This window comes from Acromyrmex echinatior, chromosome 1 (genome assembly GCF_024713525.1).
Source record: "Acromyrmex echinatior isolate Ae372 chromosome 1, ASM2471352v2, whole genome shotgun sequence".
NCBI lineage: Eukaryota > Metazoa > Arthropoda > Insecta > Hymenoptera > Formicidae > Acromyrmex > Acromyrmex echinatior.
This window is the reverse complement of record NC_141852.1, coordinates 18,916,951-18,933,466: the sequence shown is the minus strand read 5'-3', so window position 1 is coordinate 18,933,466 and position 16,516 is coordinate 18,916,951. Positions and strand designations below refer to the sequence as shown.

Sequence of the window (16,516 nt, the reverse complement as noted above, 5' to 3'; positions counted from 1 at the left end):
GTCTCGTAGACTAGGGTGTAATAGACTATGGATTTGGTGGAGCGCTGGTCCTGCACGTAGGTAGGCAGCGTGGAGACAAGAACCCTGTATCGCAATGTATCGCGGTGGTGGTGGCGACGACGGCGGCGGCAGCGGCGGCGGCGGCAACGGTAACTGGAGGGGTGGTCCGTCAGGCTGGAGGGGCGAGTGGGTGGCAGAGGGTAGGAGTCTGGCTCGTTCCTTCCTTCGTTCGAAGTGGTAGAAGAGAGGGTAGGTCAGACGATCCCGAGACTGAGGGCGCGCAGAGCGCCGTTTCTCGTGCGGAAACAGTTACCGTTACTTCCGTTGCTGATGTCGTCATGTATATCTTGTTGTTTTTTGGCTTGATTTCTTGCTTTTCTAACGTGGCACGGATTCTGTCTTTCTAGATTGACTTATATTACGCTATGTTTCTGCATTATCCATGTCGAAAAATGGATGATTAAATATCTATTTATTACACAATAATGGAATTCTGTTATGTTGTAGTCTTAATTTCAAAGTCTGCTATTTTTATATTGATTACAGGTAAATATGTAATAAGATATTGAAAAAATAAAAAGAGTTCAGTAATAAGTACAGAAGGGGAGGTACCGGTGTCGTATGGGGTTGATTGTCAAAATCTCTTTTTTTTACTGTAAATTGTTGATTATTGTAATATTAATTTGTCGTGTAAAAGGCTTTGCACCAAAAGCATTGTGTATATAACGACTTTTAAGAAAATAAAGTTAATGAGTAAATCTTCTTTATTTCCTATTTTGCTGTCTGATAAGTTTTTAGCACCAGTCGCGATTTTCTTGTAATTATGAAAAATAGCATGTCTTAGAAAATTTTTGTAGTTGAGTAATTATTATTCTGACAAAATTTGAATACAATCTCTTTTATTAAAAAAAAAAAACGATCATATGGAGTAGGATGTCCAAAATAAATCAGGATTAAGTAATCAATTCTGATCGACTTCTTTTTAAAAAAGATGTTTACAAATATAATATTTTATATAGATATTTTTTTTTCATTTTTCATATAGAAACTATAAGTAGTACAAAAGCTGAAAAGCAAAATATATATTTTATGATAAAAATAACTGTTATACTTATATCAATATCATAATTACTATTATTTATATATTCTTAAAATATAGAACTGAAATTAAAATAAAAATTATTTTTTGTATGTCTCATTGTTCATAAAAAATATATTACTACTAATCCTGGAACATGTTACAATCAACTTTAAGTATGGGGCTAATTGTTACATTTTTGTAGCTTTAATTAAAATTAAATTATTTATTTACGATGATGTATTTAAAAGTAATATTTTTCTCTCAATACCTAAGGGATGTAATTATATTATATAATGCTTTAAAATTTTACATATACTTTTTTTTAAAAATCATTATTAAAAAACTATGACAACCAGTCTGCTCTACGTCATTCTGTCATAAAAATTTTGATGAAAGTGTGAATATTTTTCTCTTTTGTGTTAGTTTGCTAAGAGAGAAGTGTAACCAAAGGAATGTGGTTAGCGCCCCGATGAATCGATCAGTACTGGTCATTTGGCTCCCTTTGTCGTACGTGTTAATTAAAAATTGCTGGCGGTTATCGTCGTAGAAGGAATCACGCACATGCTTGTAATTAATTCATCAATAAATTCCCATCAGACCATCCTCAGTAATCTCACAGCGTTTATCGTCTATGCTGCTGAAAATTTCATCTTTTCCAAACTAATAATTACTGAGGTTTTTTATAAAACATTTATTAACTGTTCACGAATGAGATAATTATTCTATAATTATGATCGAAATAGCATAATAATATGTATATATTCAACTATTCACAATCCAAATTCATATACTATGCAATGTAATTATTAAACTATTGAAGCGATGTACAAATACAAAAAAATAACTTACTTAAAACTTGTTTTGCTATTACTTACAAAAAATTCTTAAAATGCTTTTTATATAAATAGATAAATTTAGAAGAACTTGTTTTTTTATATTAAAAATTTATTATTTTATTAGCTTCATTATATATATATATGTTTTAAAAACAGTACGTAAAACATATTTCCTTCATCAAAATACTCTAATCAAATTTCCATTACCATTAAGAAGCAAATGAGAAATATAGTAATGCGGATCAACGAAGGCAAAGTCGACAATTGTAAAGACTTTAAATGCGATTCGCGACTCATCTATAATTCAAAGCGCCCGCGGTCGGCGGTCTTCCATTGGGTCGCCATCAACGAGCAGGCTCGCGAGCACGATAGATATGGTGTACACACTGCGCCCAGGAAATTTCGTATTTTCGTGGCTAATGACTGAGGAACGAGACGGTAATGTATTCTATGCGGAACATCTACTATGCGCTCCCCATTAGCATTTGTAATGCGCATCTACCCCTAACTTGGGGCGCAAGCGTTGACGCGCTCGGCGCAAACCCATCAACGTACCATTTATAGCACCGTTTCGTGCCCGCGTACGCGGAGAAAAGAGTTTACTACTCGTTGCTGGTGAATATGTTAATAGGATGCACCCGTGCAAGCAGCCCGCTCGTAGCATCATCCGCGTTATAACGCAGCCGTTGCAAGATTATGGTCGCTCGGCGTCGAGATATTTTTCCGCGTCTCCCAAAGGCCGCGATAATACGCGGAGGTAGATGCACCATTAAGAGGTCTTTCACATGTCATGCGAGCGCAATCGTTACATCCGTTTGTCAATGCTTTGTGATTCGTTTTTTTTTCTGCACGGTGGCCAAAGCGATTTCCACTTATCGCTTTTGCATGGAATGCCCTTATCGACTTTGCCGAGCTGCGGATAATCGAGGCGACGTATCGCGTGCGTGCGTTCGCCGCACGGCAACACGTGTGTTTACACTTCTGCATTGCCAAGGTATTTTTCTGTTACAATCGATATCGCATTTTCTGCTAACAATATAATAAAGAATGCTAAATATTATGTATACATCGGAACTCGACTTATCTTCGTCTATGAAATTTTTTATTTGGAATAGGAATATAACTCATCACACAAACAAAATATATTTGAAAGAATACATTAATTTATAATTTCTTTCTTTTTGTTTTTTTCTTCTTTATTATACTAGAAATTGTTAAGAAACAAAAGTCAGCAATCATAATTTAACAAAATCAAATTTAATAATTTCTTAAAATTTCTATAAAATAATTAATTTGTGTAGCGTTTATATCGATATTTAAGAGTCTTTTACCGAATATTCTGCGAGAATATCATGCAGAACATTTCGCAACGATGTTGCCACGAAATTCACCAAGAAATGCACAACAAACAAATGCGGCTTCTGGCGGCGATAACGCCGTAATTAACACTTCAGCCGGTGTGCCGTGCAATCTCGCCGGATGTGTTTCACGTAGGGAAGTACCGCAGCCGCTATAATATCCATGAAAAACGCTTGTTCAGAACCGGAACGACCGTCGAGACCTGGGAACGTCCCGAAGCGCAGAGGTGGTGACAGCAAAGGCGACGGGCGCAATAACGGATAAGCGGAGCAATCGGACAGTTCGCGAGCGGCCTCTGCTCCTGATGGGCTGGACGATGGAGAGACACGGCTGTAGGGAGTCGGTATATTTATAATGACCCTATATGTATGCAAATGGCTGCATATCGTACGCTCCTATTTCGCTTGCATCGCTCGCACTCGCACGTGAGAGAAAGCTCGGTCCACGCAACCTATCTGCCTCTCCTCGAATCCCTCTATCTCTCCCTCTTGCCTCTCCCTCTTCTCTCTCTCTCTCTCTCTCTCTCTCACCTGTATTTTCCAAACGCACTCACGTACGCCGTGGTTGCGTGTGCAATTACGAACACGCAGAGGCGACAGCGAGCTGAGGGATGGAGATGCATCGATTGTGCGTAAACGCGAGTCAACGCAATTCCACGAGAGACCGCGGCACAATTTTGCAGTTAACCAGGTCTTTTCGGCCATTATACACGGTCTCACGGCATATTCCTGATAGATATGACAGATCGCTTTCCGGACGAGAGCGTTCTAACTTGACAACGAACATAGTATAACTTTCTATAGGTTCGCTATAAAGGAGTATAGAACTCATACGCCTCCATTTATGAACTTTCTGATGAAACACATATTTTATCTCCTCTCTCAGGAGAATTTTGCAGGCATGTACTGATTAACATACTGAATGTGTATTTGTATTAATATTAATACCTGAGTAAGTTGATTGCAAACATAATATTGTATGCGCAAATATATATGTAATTTTTGCCTAAAAATCTTTATAGAAATGTGCATTAATCAAATGACACATATTTAATAAACTTACACAATGTTTTCAAATCTATAAATATAACATGTTAACATATATTCAATTGATATATGGGATTTACGCATAAAATCTTATCAACATTTGATTTTATCACTTGCTGATGCATGCGGTGAAAAACAGTAATATATTGCGATTTTATCTTCATTTCTGATTCGTTGCTGATGCAAATTTGAGCTATATATTTAACGATTTTATTAAAATAACTAAATTTTAGCAATTTTTAATATAGATATTAATTTACATCTTTAATTATCTTTTTAAATCAGCAAAGACACATCGGAAAGGACATTAATAAATTAATACACCACGTATTTTAATAAAAATAAGAAAAATAGAAAACACGCGTGCTCTTAAGAATTGATTAGCAGAGTATCTTTAAATAATTTAGTAGATTTTTAGAAATCTTAAATTTAAAATTATCCTAGATGTAAAATTTGGTCAAAATATTATTATATGTGCTTTTACAATACGATAAAATACATTCATCTTTTTCTGATCTAAAACTCGCTTTGCGTAAATGTCGATAGGGCACATCGCGATGCACATAAATTATAACGATAAACATGTTATTTATAGACCAACATAAATTGGCTATGCTAATTTCTGCTGATCAGCAGGAAACTGCGTTGGGGGATCGCCATAGTCGTGTTCATTGAAAACAAATTGCAACCTATGCCAACGCTACAAATCTCACCGTTTAGTCAATATGCAACGAGAAATAAAAATCTCTTTTGCATTTAATAATAATCTCTTATGTACCACTTTCATAATTTCTAATTAACTGTAATTGTGGACAATAAAAATGTAAGTTATGAATGTGAAACGATTACGAAGAACAGATATTATTTTACGTTATGTATATTAATTATTAATTAATTATTACGACATAATGAGTATACAAATTGTTTCACAAATTATATATTTATTACTATAATTATTCTGTAAAATGAGTATGCGAATATTATTGTACCAATTGAGCATTATTAATTTCCGCATTCCGTAATAAGACAAGTTATATAGTTACATAGTTTTTTAATGGAAGAAAAACTTTTGTATGTAATTAATATTATCAATTTTATTTAATTTTAGTGATCTTATTATTATATTAAAATCATCCTAATAAAGTAAGTAACAAGTTTAAGGTACCGTTAAAGCGCGCTTAAAGTTATGGCATTCTATCCTTCATAACCGCATGACATTAGTACAGCATACAACAATATACCACGATAAAATAGGATCAGCAAGAAGTAACAGCAACAGTCGCCAGTTTCCCGCTACTAGTTTCTGTCTCCGCGGTCTTGTTTTGCAGTACGAAACCGTGAACTACCTTAAATAATTGCGAGCTTAAACGTGTTTTGCTAGAAGCCGAGCAAAAGAAGCGAGGCAATCAAAGGAGAAGACTGTCGAAAGAAGAATAAGAAAATTACAGTAGTAAAAAGTTTGGGAACTATTTGAGTATATTTGTTCACTCAAAATCCAATGATCTCAAGCAATACATGAACACGATTTACTAATAATAAGCAGATGAATGTACAAAGTAATAAGATAATTCTTTAGTCAATAAACTTGATCAAGTATAAGGTTAGTAAATTTAAAATTATTAATGCGCTTAAACATTATGCGATTTACTAGAAATAATTAATAGATTTTAATAATAAACTAATTAACAGCTATATAATATTTGTTAATTACTGCATAGTGCAATTACATATGTATTATATATCGCACTCCCATAAGAAATCACAAGCTAAAATTTTTTGAATTAGTATTATATGCGGATTGTGTTCTAAATATGAGTACATTGACTTTTAATCAGCAAAACTGATATAAATTAAATTCAAATAAAAAATAAAAAAGAATTAAAAACGGGAAGATTGTGATACAAATCAAAATAGGGGCAAAATTAATATAATTATCTACAAGTATTACTTTTAGAGAACTTGAAGTAAGCAATTTATAATTAATTCTAAGTTAATTTACATTTAATACTGCCGTAATAAATAATTAATCTTACGCAATTTTTTTTCTCTCTTCTGAATAATTTAACATTTTTTACTTGTGTCGCCTTTCTTGCAGGAATGCAATACATAAAGTTTAGATCATCATATTAATTTAACATAGTATTATGTATGACTTAGGTAATATGCTCACGAAATCACTTATAAGTATATGAAATGATCGCACGATCAAAATTCACAGCGGAAAATACAAAATTGGGTGCGTAATATAGACATCTTATTTCTAGATACGTAGAAGAGCATGACGAACGGTCGACCCCTCGGTAAAGTCCTTTGCATAGCCGGAGGGAGAGCGCCGAAATTCCAGGGAAGATTAAGACGTGCGGATTTGGGGGTAGGGCAAGCGGAAAAACAGGAGCTAAGGGCAAGGAACGGAGCCTTAGCTCGCGGCTACAGAAAACCGTAGTCGGCTCGTCGCGGAGAAGACGCGAGAGAAATCTCTCCCACTGCTTTTGCTGCACGATCTCTCTCCATCTTCGTATCCGCTCATCTCCTTCATTCTCTCTCTCTCTCTCTCTCTCTCTCTCTCTCTCTCTCTCTCTCTCTCTCTCTCTCCTCCCCTCTCTCCAGTCTGTGTAAAAGCAAGAAAGCTTAATTTCAATTTCGAGCCCCAAGGGTGTCGTTCCGAAACGAATATAATTATACGGAATAATTCTGACACGAGGACGGTGAGAGGGGTGAGGTTGGTAGGCGGTTTGGCGTCGGGAGGTGGGAGGGTTTCGGTTGTGAACCGTTGAGAAGGAAGTCTCGTTCTAAAAGGGTAGTAGAAGCACAAAAGAAAGTAGATAGGTGCGAGAGGGTCTAACGTGTACAGTCTAACTATTGCGTTTAACTATCGTAGACCACGATTATAAGCGTTCTCTTTATGTTACGCAGGGAGAACTCGCCGAAAGATAACGAATGCTTAATGGTTTGAAATTCCTGCCGGCATGGAATGCCCCGTGAATGAAAATTAAGTCAAGTATACTTACAAGATTCGCCTCAACGTTTCGCAATATGCAGTTTCAAAGTATGATTCCGATTCCTGTCTGCCACTTAATGAATAATGCTTTCGACACAATTTTTTTGCTTATTTCGATGATGCTAAAAGGTTGTTTTATTTTTTAATTAAATATTAAATATTGCAAATATTCGTTTTAAAATTCAAATTTATGTCTTTACTCATTAATAAGTTCAAAATTTATTTTCTTATTTCTTTAATTAATTTAAAAAATATATAAAATGTCACACACACACACACACACACACACACACACTTAACTAAATTAATATAAAATATAAAATATATATAAAAATGTTTAAAAAAAAATCGTGATACAAATATTTATAATTGTATTAAAAATATTTATAAGGAAATAATAAATAACTCGATATGTCTGAAAATTGTTAATACTATGGAGAGAATAATGCTTATTAAATGGAATCTTCTTATTGTATTATTTAATATTATTTAGTATCCCTGTATTATTTAGTATCATTACCTTACGTTTGTGTAATATTACTTGATATGTGATTAACATTTTGATTATTTACAACAAATATTATCTTTGAATATTATTATATTATTTTATTAGTCGCTTTTCGTCACGACTGACTTCACATTTTCCTTGCCTTCTTTGCCTTGCCGTCCTTATTCTGTCCCTCTGTTCTCTCACCCTCCTTGAGTCCGATGAGACGAAGGCACCTCTCGTTTCATTATCCGGATATTAGCCATCGGGGATCCGAAATTGCTACAACTTAAACAATTTGTTTTAATGCAATCGTCGATTAACCGTTTACTGATTGCATTCTCATTGCAGATTTGTTGATAATTTTATTTATTTAATTTAACTTTTTACAAAGCAATTTTTTAAATTTATCTTAACATTTAGTATATTATTTATAATTAATACATATAATACATGTATACATCAGATGTAATAATTAACATGCAGCTGTTATATTCACTGCAAAACATTTTAATATCTGAATACAGGAGTACACTATACTGCTTATAATTTACGTACAGAATTCACAATAACAGATTCATTACCATTAACTGCGAGTTAGAGTCGCATAATTAATAACTTGAAATTGTAGCTATTTCTATGCATGTGGATTCGTAATCCATAACGTGCAGATGCTCTTCTGGTTTTACGATAACTCTTCTGCCTCATGAAATATTTCATCATAAAATACTCGCCGGTAAATGATATTTCTGAAAACGTAAATAATACATTCAGCACGCAATTGTGTTCTTATTTATTATACAAACGTGAAAAATGCAATGACGGGAAATATCCATTAGCGTAAATAAAACGATTTTATATTGTATACCTTCACGTTCTTTGATTAATGGAATATCAAATTATATAATTTATACATATAAATTACAATAAAATTTATATTCGATTTACCAATTTTTCCTATATCTTTCTCAAACAATTACAATAAGAATAATTATATTAATAATAAATAATTTAAATAAATTAGTTCATAAAAATATACTTTTTGGTCTAATTTTTGTTAATTATTACTCTCATTTTTTATTTTGTCTTATTGTATTTTATTATATAAATTACTTTGTATAAAAACTGCCTTTATTATCAAGATATAAATTAATAAACGTTTAATGAAATTAAATAGCAAATTTTTTAAAATTCATTTACAAGACGTATAATTAAAGAATGTAAAAAAATAAAGATTTTCTTAATAATATTAAACTGAATACATTCTTTGTTTATATTTTTGAATACATTCATTAAATCATAAATGAAAATTCTTCTAGAATTCACTTTACAATCTCTCTAGATATAATACGTTAAATGCAGGCAGAGGTCAACATTTACTTATAATCACAGTCATAACAATAATCGAAAATATTAGCACATGGAAGAGCTTACTGTTGATGGCATCAAATGAATTTTTGCATGCATATACATTGCTGCTTGGTATTATCAAATTGCGCAAGTAAATCAAGAGCGAATTAAGATCTGCTAGAAGTGTACACAAGTAGACGGTAATTAACTCATCTGGAAATTATGAAAGTCAAGATGAAGGAAGTTTGCTAAAGCTAGAATAAAGTAAACTTGAAGCGTTACTTATAAAAGGTAACGTAAATTTGCCGCTGCTTCAAAGGTGACTAGTTGCTATTTATTCTTTTTACAAACTAAGTACTTCATAGAATTACCTTTATAAAACGTATATTGAAATATTTATTCAATTATAGCATATATATCTTAGATCTTTATCTTACCTAATAATTTTTAGTTAATCAAATAAATTATAGCAAACATCACATAAAATTTCATTACGTCATCTTCATCTATGCAGCAATCGTGCTAAAAACGATATTCGCGGAATTCATCGTCTTCAATGATACGACGCGAAGAACGGGATGACTTATAAATCCTGCGAGCGCGACAAGACTGTTTTCTCGAGAGAAGCAGAGACTGAACGAGAAAGTTGAAAGATACCGCGTGGAATCCTAAACGATTCGTTTGCTATCCGACTCACTGCCCCCCATTCTTCGTCCGTTCTGGAATTCGCGCTAAGCGACGCGTGCCACGCTGCAATCTAGTACCTTCTTCTCAGTAGTCCACAGTGGAATCCCTTTTCTCCGTGGATATTCTCGCGAGCTCCAAGAAGCACAATGATTCCGTTCGTTCCAAAACGGTTTTCGTAATCTTCTCCGGAATTTCTTTTCCGAACGTACCCCACTCGGAAAAAACTAAGATAATTCTAAATTTCACATTGAAATCTTTTTTCTCACACTTCATCATGAAGACGTTATCTTGAAACGCGATAACTTTCATTTTATACAGATCTTTCAAGGTAAATTTTTAATAAAATACACAATTACAAAATAATATTTTTTTTTGTCTCATATTGAATGTTTTATATTATATTTCAATTAATAATTCTGTTTTTTTGTTTCAAAGAAAAACGTGTAATTTATTACTGTTGATTTAATTATACATACTCTATAATCAAGTAGAAACAAATTTACTGTATAATAATTTATATTATCAATGCTTAAAAAATAAAAACTGTTTTAAAATTATATGAATGTTAGTATGTTTTATAATATCAAATTATAATATTAAATTTATAAAATTGATTATCAATTTTGATGTAGTAAATATTACAATAGAATTTTGAAATAATAGTTAATACACTTTATATATAGGTATATAATAATTTACACATAAAATTGAATCTTTGTTTTCATACGTTTTCTAATTATTAGAACATAAAACACCTTAGTGATAGGTAATAGCAGTCAATATAATAATGAAAAGAGTTTTAGCGTCAATTGGTTGCGCAGAACGCCGTCCTTAATTAATTTTTGTATCCAGCCGCTAATGCGTCACGAATCAAGAACGGGGAGGTTTACGCTCGGGACTCGTGAAGCTTTTTAAAGTTCGAATCAGTCTCGAGGTTGCGAGGGAAGGTATAGTGGAACGAGATGGTTGTGCAGAAACAAAGAAGAACAAGGACAAGAGAGATGACGAAGGAGCCAGAGAAAGAGAAGCAGAGAGAAGTGGCGATGGGAGAGGAAGATGGAAAAGGTTGTGAGCGAGCAGGAGAGAAAAGGGAGACGTCGTCACGCGGTGATTTAAGGTCCGGTGCCGCGCTTAGTTCTCTAAACATTTTAGCCGACCTTATTTCGCCTGCATTATTTCAACGTTAAAACAAGGCGGAACTCCACGTCGCACAAAGGCCGGGGGTCCACGAAAGGCAGGTCGGGGCTTGAAGAAAGCTACCGGCTCGGTTAAGTGGGCTGATACATAAATATACAATTAATCAAGTCGACTCGTCGTAGATATATCGCATCCGTATCCAGCCTCGTTGTCGCATCTTCGTATCCTTACCATTCTCAACCATCTCCTTCTCCTCACAGCGCTTCTTCCACTTTTACTTGATATGCATGCGCCCGCTTACGTTACGATAAAAATGAATAAATAAAGCTATTCGGTTAAGCGACGTCTTATCATTTACATTATGCGAATTCTGCGACAAAGATAGATACTCGAGACAAGATAGAACAAATGATTCACGAAACGCAATGGTCACGCTTTCTTCGCAATCGCCACACGCGACAGCAATCATTAATATTATGTAATTCATTATCGGAATTTGCGGTAGAGTAATCAAATTCTTATTTTTTTACAAAGAAATTTTAATACTAATGAAAATTTAAATATATGTCTACATGTCTATTATATTATTTAGTTTAAAATAATAAATTATTTCTCCCAATTTTTAAATATAAAAATTGTTAATAAAATTGTGTGTATCACAAAAAAAGATTGACATGAAAAATTAATTTAAATATTTTTGAAAACCATCTCATTATAAAAATATTTAGACAAACATGCGAAAAAGCCTCTTTTGCGAATGCGCTTTTTTGCATGTAGAAAATTTCAGTAGAAAGACCAAACCGCAGCACATATCGTATATACCTGCTTATTTTCAGGACACGTTTTAAAAGTGTGATAAACTTCAGAAGTAGAACCTTTTGAGATCAAAGTAAAGGAAAAATGAATTTTGGTTATTACCTTCACAGAAGATGCTCGGAACGATTTTGTTTGATCTTTGCTTCGTGTGTCTTTGATGTCTGTGCTGTATTAAATCGTTAAAAAATTACTATTGCGCAAATTTGAGCATTCATCTTCAATGTTTTACCGAAATATGTTAAACAATGAAATAAGTAAACAATTGACTCTTTAAATGAAGGGACATTAAAGAGACAAAATTCTATTAGGTGTTGGAATTAATTCGTAGCGTTTTACAAGTGATGGGAAGTACTTTCATTAATGTATTTTTTAATGCTCATGTGAAATAAATAACATTCTTTCATTAAAAAACGCTACGAATTAATTCCAACACCTAATAATATAATTAAACTGGATAACTTACTATTTACAGTCAAATTGTATTTCAAAAAGTGTTTGTTTAAAAAACAAAAATTAAATATTGCACTTAATTTTTTAGCACTTTGATTTGTACATTAGTTTTTTCTCCGAGTATTTCAAAAATAGAAAGACTTAATTTGACAAGGCATTTTTTTCACATACGTATGATTTTACTTCAATAAAAAAAAAATAAACTATAATTTATTTATATAATAATATAATGAATAAATTGTTTTTTGAAATTAAAAAACCATATAAAAATAAAGAATTCATTTGTAGAATTACGTTAGTACATAGAGAAAAATATAATTATTTTGATAAAACATATTTCATCGTAATAAACTGCTCCTACAAGTAGTAAATCCACATTTACGATAAAATAAATAATTATGTAGATACCTTAGATTTCTTTGTGTGTTATTAGTTGATATTAATATATTTCCAGTTATTGAAGGATTAATTGTTTATTATTTACACAGTATATTTCGATTAATGGATATTTGCCGTCACAATGATATTTGCAAAGCAAACATGGTTTGTCGTTTTAACTGTTCCAGCCGTACATAGTGGTTTCTGTATCAGAAATACTAGTAGACGTAGATAATTTTATATGCGAAAAGGAGCGTATTTATCAATAGATAAAGAAATAAAAAGAATCAATATTTGCATATTTACATAATTAATGCAGATAGTATACAAGAATGAAAACGAATAATCATAAATAAAACGAACTAACAAAAAATAATAAGAAAATAATAAGAAATCTTAAAGTATCTTTTTATAGAAATTATATATAACTTAGCAATGTATAATATGTTTTAGTTACTGTTGCAATTATCTCACTAATAAGTTAATACGCATATTATACGCATCTATTAATATTACTATATGTAAACATCATACTAAAATATATTGTGCTTATATAATGTCCGTATTATTGAGCAAAAGGAAACACAGCACTGATATATTGCGATGATCATTTACGCGAAGTTACGTACCAAGAAGCAAACGGAGAATTTGGCAAATGCTACTGCTTTCTTGTGCTTCCGTTAAGAAACCCTGGCAGACTCTATAGTATGACATATACACATATATAGTATCTGAAACGTCTTCTACGGATATCCCATGTTGAATTTGTCGAAGTCCAAGAAATTTATCATTCATAAATCTTTCATATAGATCATATAGATATTTGTAAGAACATTAGGTGGATACAATAATGCGATAAAATACAGTGTCATCCATAAATATGTGCAGATGAAAGTAAACGAACAAATTAACAATATTAAATTAATAGAAGGGCTACGAGCCGAACAAGATCTTTTGTTTGGCTCATAGCCCTTCTATTAATTTATTAAAAGTAAACGAGTTTCAATTACTTATTTTTAGAAAATTATACATGTGTAATTTTGTGAAAGATGTAGCTGTCAGCGGAAAATCCAATAAATGTTTAAGCTTCTCTTCCATTTGTAAAACATTTCCGATGAGTTCCAATGTAATTTGCATGTTATTAAAGGATGATTTTACTAATCTCGTGCAAAATTCGAAAAATGCATGTTTACGTGACACTGAATAACGCGTTCTCGCATTACATAGGCAAACGGATATGCATATACGTAGAACAGCTTGAAGAAAAATGCTGTTAAAGAAGTTTTATGTAACTCTGTGAGAAATTCTATTTGGAAGATTAATGTTCCACAAATCTTGATGGATATAACTCTTTTCTGGATAAGACCATCTCTTAGGAATTATGGAAAAATAAAAATGTGCATGTTTGTGGATATACGTATGTGGGAAAATTATTTTAAGTGGAAGATATAAAAAGTTCTTTGTAGTATCAAAGTCGTAAAAATATTTTTTTTTAATATGTAATTTTACTTATTGTTAGTATTTAATTGTATAGGTTAAAAGTAATTTGTTACTACAAATAAAACAATTATTATACTATATTAAATTACAAGATAATTATTTATTGATTGTTTTTAAATAAAGGTATTAGAAACAATTGAAACAACAATCGCTATTATTTTAAAATGATAAATGTAACTATATTTAGAATATTATCATGAATTTGAACGTTTTTATCCATCTTTATTATCCACCTTATCTCCTATTAGACAGATTTAAGATATCAAAACGATCTCATATAACATCATAATGCTTTTCGCTTAAATGTACAGATATCTACTTGCGTTCAACATAAATTAGAGAGATAGCTATTCAATTTCCGATGAATGTCTAATAATTATAAAATTTATTGTAAAATGGTGACTGTTTTAAAATATTAAAATCACAGCTTTGCAACGTAAATGATATACGATGCAAACATGCATCAAATATTCATTACCGTTCCGCTTCTACGTAGGAGTATCAACAACGAGATAACCGGCGAAAATAAGTATACAAACTGGCTATACGACGCCTGGCGCGATCAAGATTACCGTAGAATCCTCGACGTAGCACGAAGAACAATAATTCACCTCGAAAGTGGCTGCCTAAAAAAATAATCTCCGCAGCTTGTCCTTACTCACGCTCGTAAATCAGCGTGCACGATTGTACTCTGCATAGCGAGTCACGGAAGTCGAGAACTACGAATCAAGGAAAAAGAAATAAAGCCGTCCGGTTCTCCTAATAATTCTGTACAGTCGTATTTTCACGCGCGCGAAAAAGCGCGGCGTCGTTTTGTCGTTCATTCGCCGAGAACGTATCTGCGAGCCTCTCGCCGTTTCGCGAGACGTCGAGCGAGCCGCGCCGGGCGTTGCAAATGAATCGTTAAAGCCGAATGGCAGGAAAGCGCGTCAGACGCGAGGAAATCGATGCCAGAGTAAATGATTTCTCGTACGCCCGTAAACGTCCGCGCTTTTCGTACGCGAAGATAAGCAACATAAATCTTCGAGTTGTGCCCGAGTACACGCGTGCACGTGCACACACGTGAGGGATGTTTCACGTGTGTAAGCGCCCTCGGACGCATCCCCGCCCGTCCGCTCGTCGAGTACTCGAATGATGGCCATACATACAGCTTTTGCACCTTTAATATTGCACGCGTCAGTGTTGAAGTATTTACGGCCACGGCGCATAAAAGCGCCCGGGTTCGGTCCTTGAACTCCCTTTTGCAGCAGCTCTTCCGTCGAGAGATTCAACCAATTGATGCTCGCTACATCTCACACTCAGCATACGATACTCTTATTACTCAGTATCACTGTGGTATTGCCGTAGATTACGGTGATATAATCTCTCATTAAGGAAAAATTTATGTTCTTATTTCTAATATATATATTATTTATAAAACGTATATTATTATTTTAATCATGTTTTTATTTTAATAATTAAATTAATAATATGTTTTAAAATGTTTAAAAACAAATTTTTAAAACCTGACAGTATTTGTTCTAAAATTTTTCTAACTGATATTTGCAAATCCAATGTATTTTAAATTGATGTATTTTTGCTTAAAGTTAACGTAATTAAATAATTTTTTTTGAAGGTAAAAATAAACGAGGAATAAGATAATATAAGGTTGTGAAAAATGTTTATTATTAACAATTTTTCACAATAATTTTTCAACGTACTTGACAAAAATATTTGAGTCTACTGAACCTGCAAATATCGATTAAGGTTAAATACATAAAATTAAACAAGTGCAGGAACTAATTATATTTGCGGTGTTTGAGATTGAAATTGTGTAATAATTTTTTATAAGCGTCCGTTCTCTCTCTCTCTCTCTCTCCCTCTCTCTCTCTCTCTCTTCTCTTTTTTATATATATATTAGGTGTTGGAATTAATTCGTAGCGTTTTTTAATGAAAGAATGTTATTTATTTCACATGAGCATTAAAAAATACATTAATGAAAGTACTTCCCATCACTTGTAAAACGCTACGAATTAATTCCAACACCTAATATAATACTTTAATATAATAAAATGTAATATAAATCAGAGCATTTATATAAGTATTATATATATTGTATTAAAGAGATAATTGTAATCAAGTTATAATCCATAATAATAAATTTGTTATAAACCATAATAATAAATCTGTTATAGACCATAATAATAAATAACATTTGTTTTTCTTGGATATTATATCCTCGTAAATATTGCACAAATATTGAATTTTATAGGATTTAAAAACATGCATATGTTCAAACGCAATTTTGAGCAGCTGCAAAGTGGAACATAGCTAAGTAGAAGCGACATAAATATTAATTGTACGAGATTACATGTAAATACGTGCGACAGCGAGCGGCGTGGTGAAAGGAGG

General features: G+C 32.6%; 1 protein-coding gene across 1 annotated transcript in view; it reads right to left on the bottom strand.

Moving 5' to 3' along the window:
• Nucleotides 1-8,285: 8,285 nt before the first annotated feature.
• The window catches only part of LOC147911031 (cytotoxic granule-associated RNA binding protein tiar-1-like), a 120,244-nt gene continuing 112,013 nt past the window's right edge, over nucleotides 8,286-16,516 (bottom strand). The window contains exon 4 of the mRNA XM_087402549.1: nucleotides 8,286-8,556. Coding sequence (XP_087258675.1) covers nucleotides 8,527-8,556 — 30 coding nt within the window. The 3' untranslated portion in view covers nucleotides 8,286-8,526. The remainder of the gene's footprint in view (nucleotides 8,557-16,516) is intronic.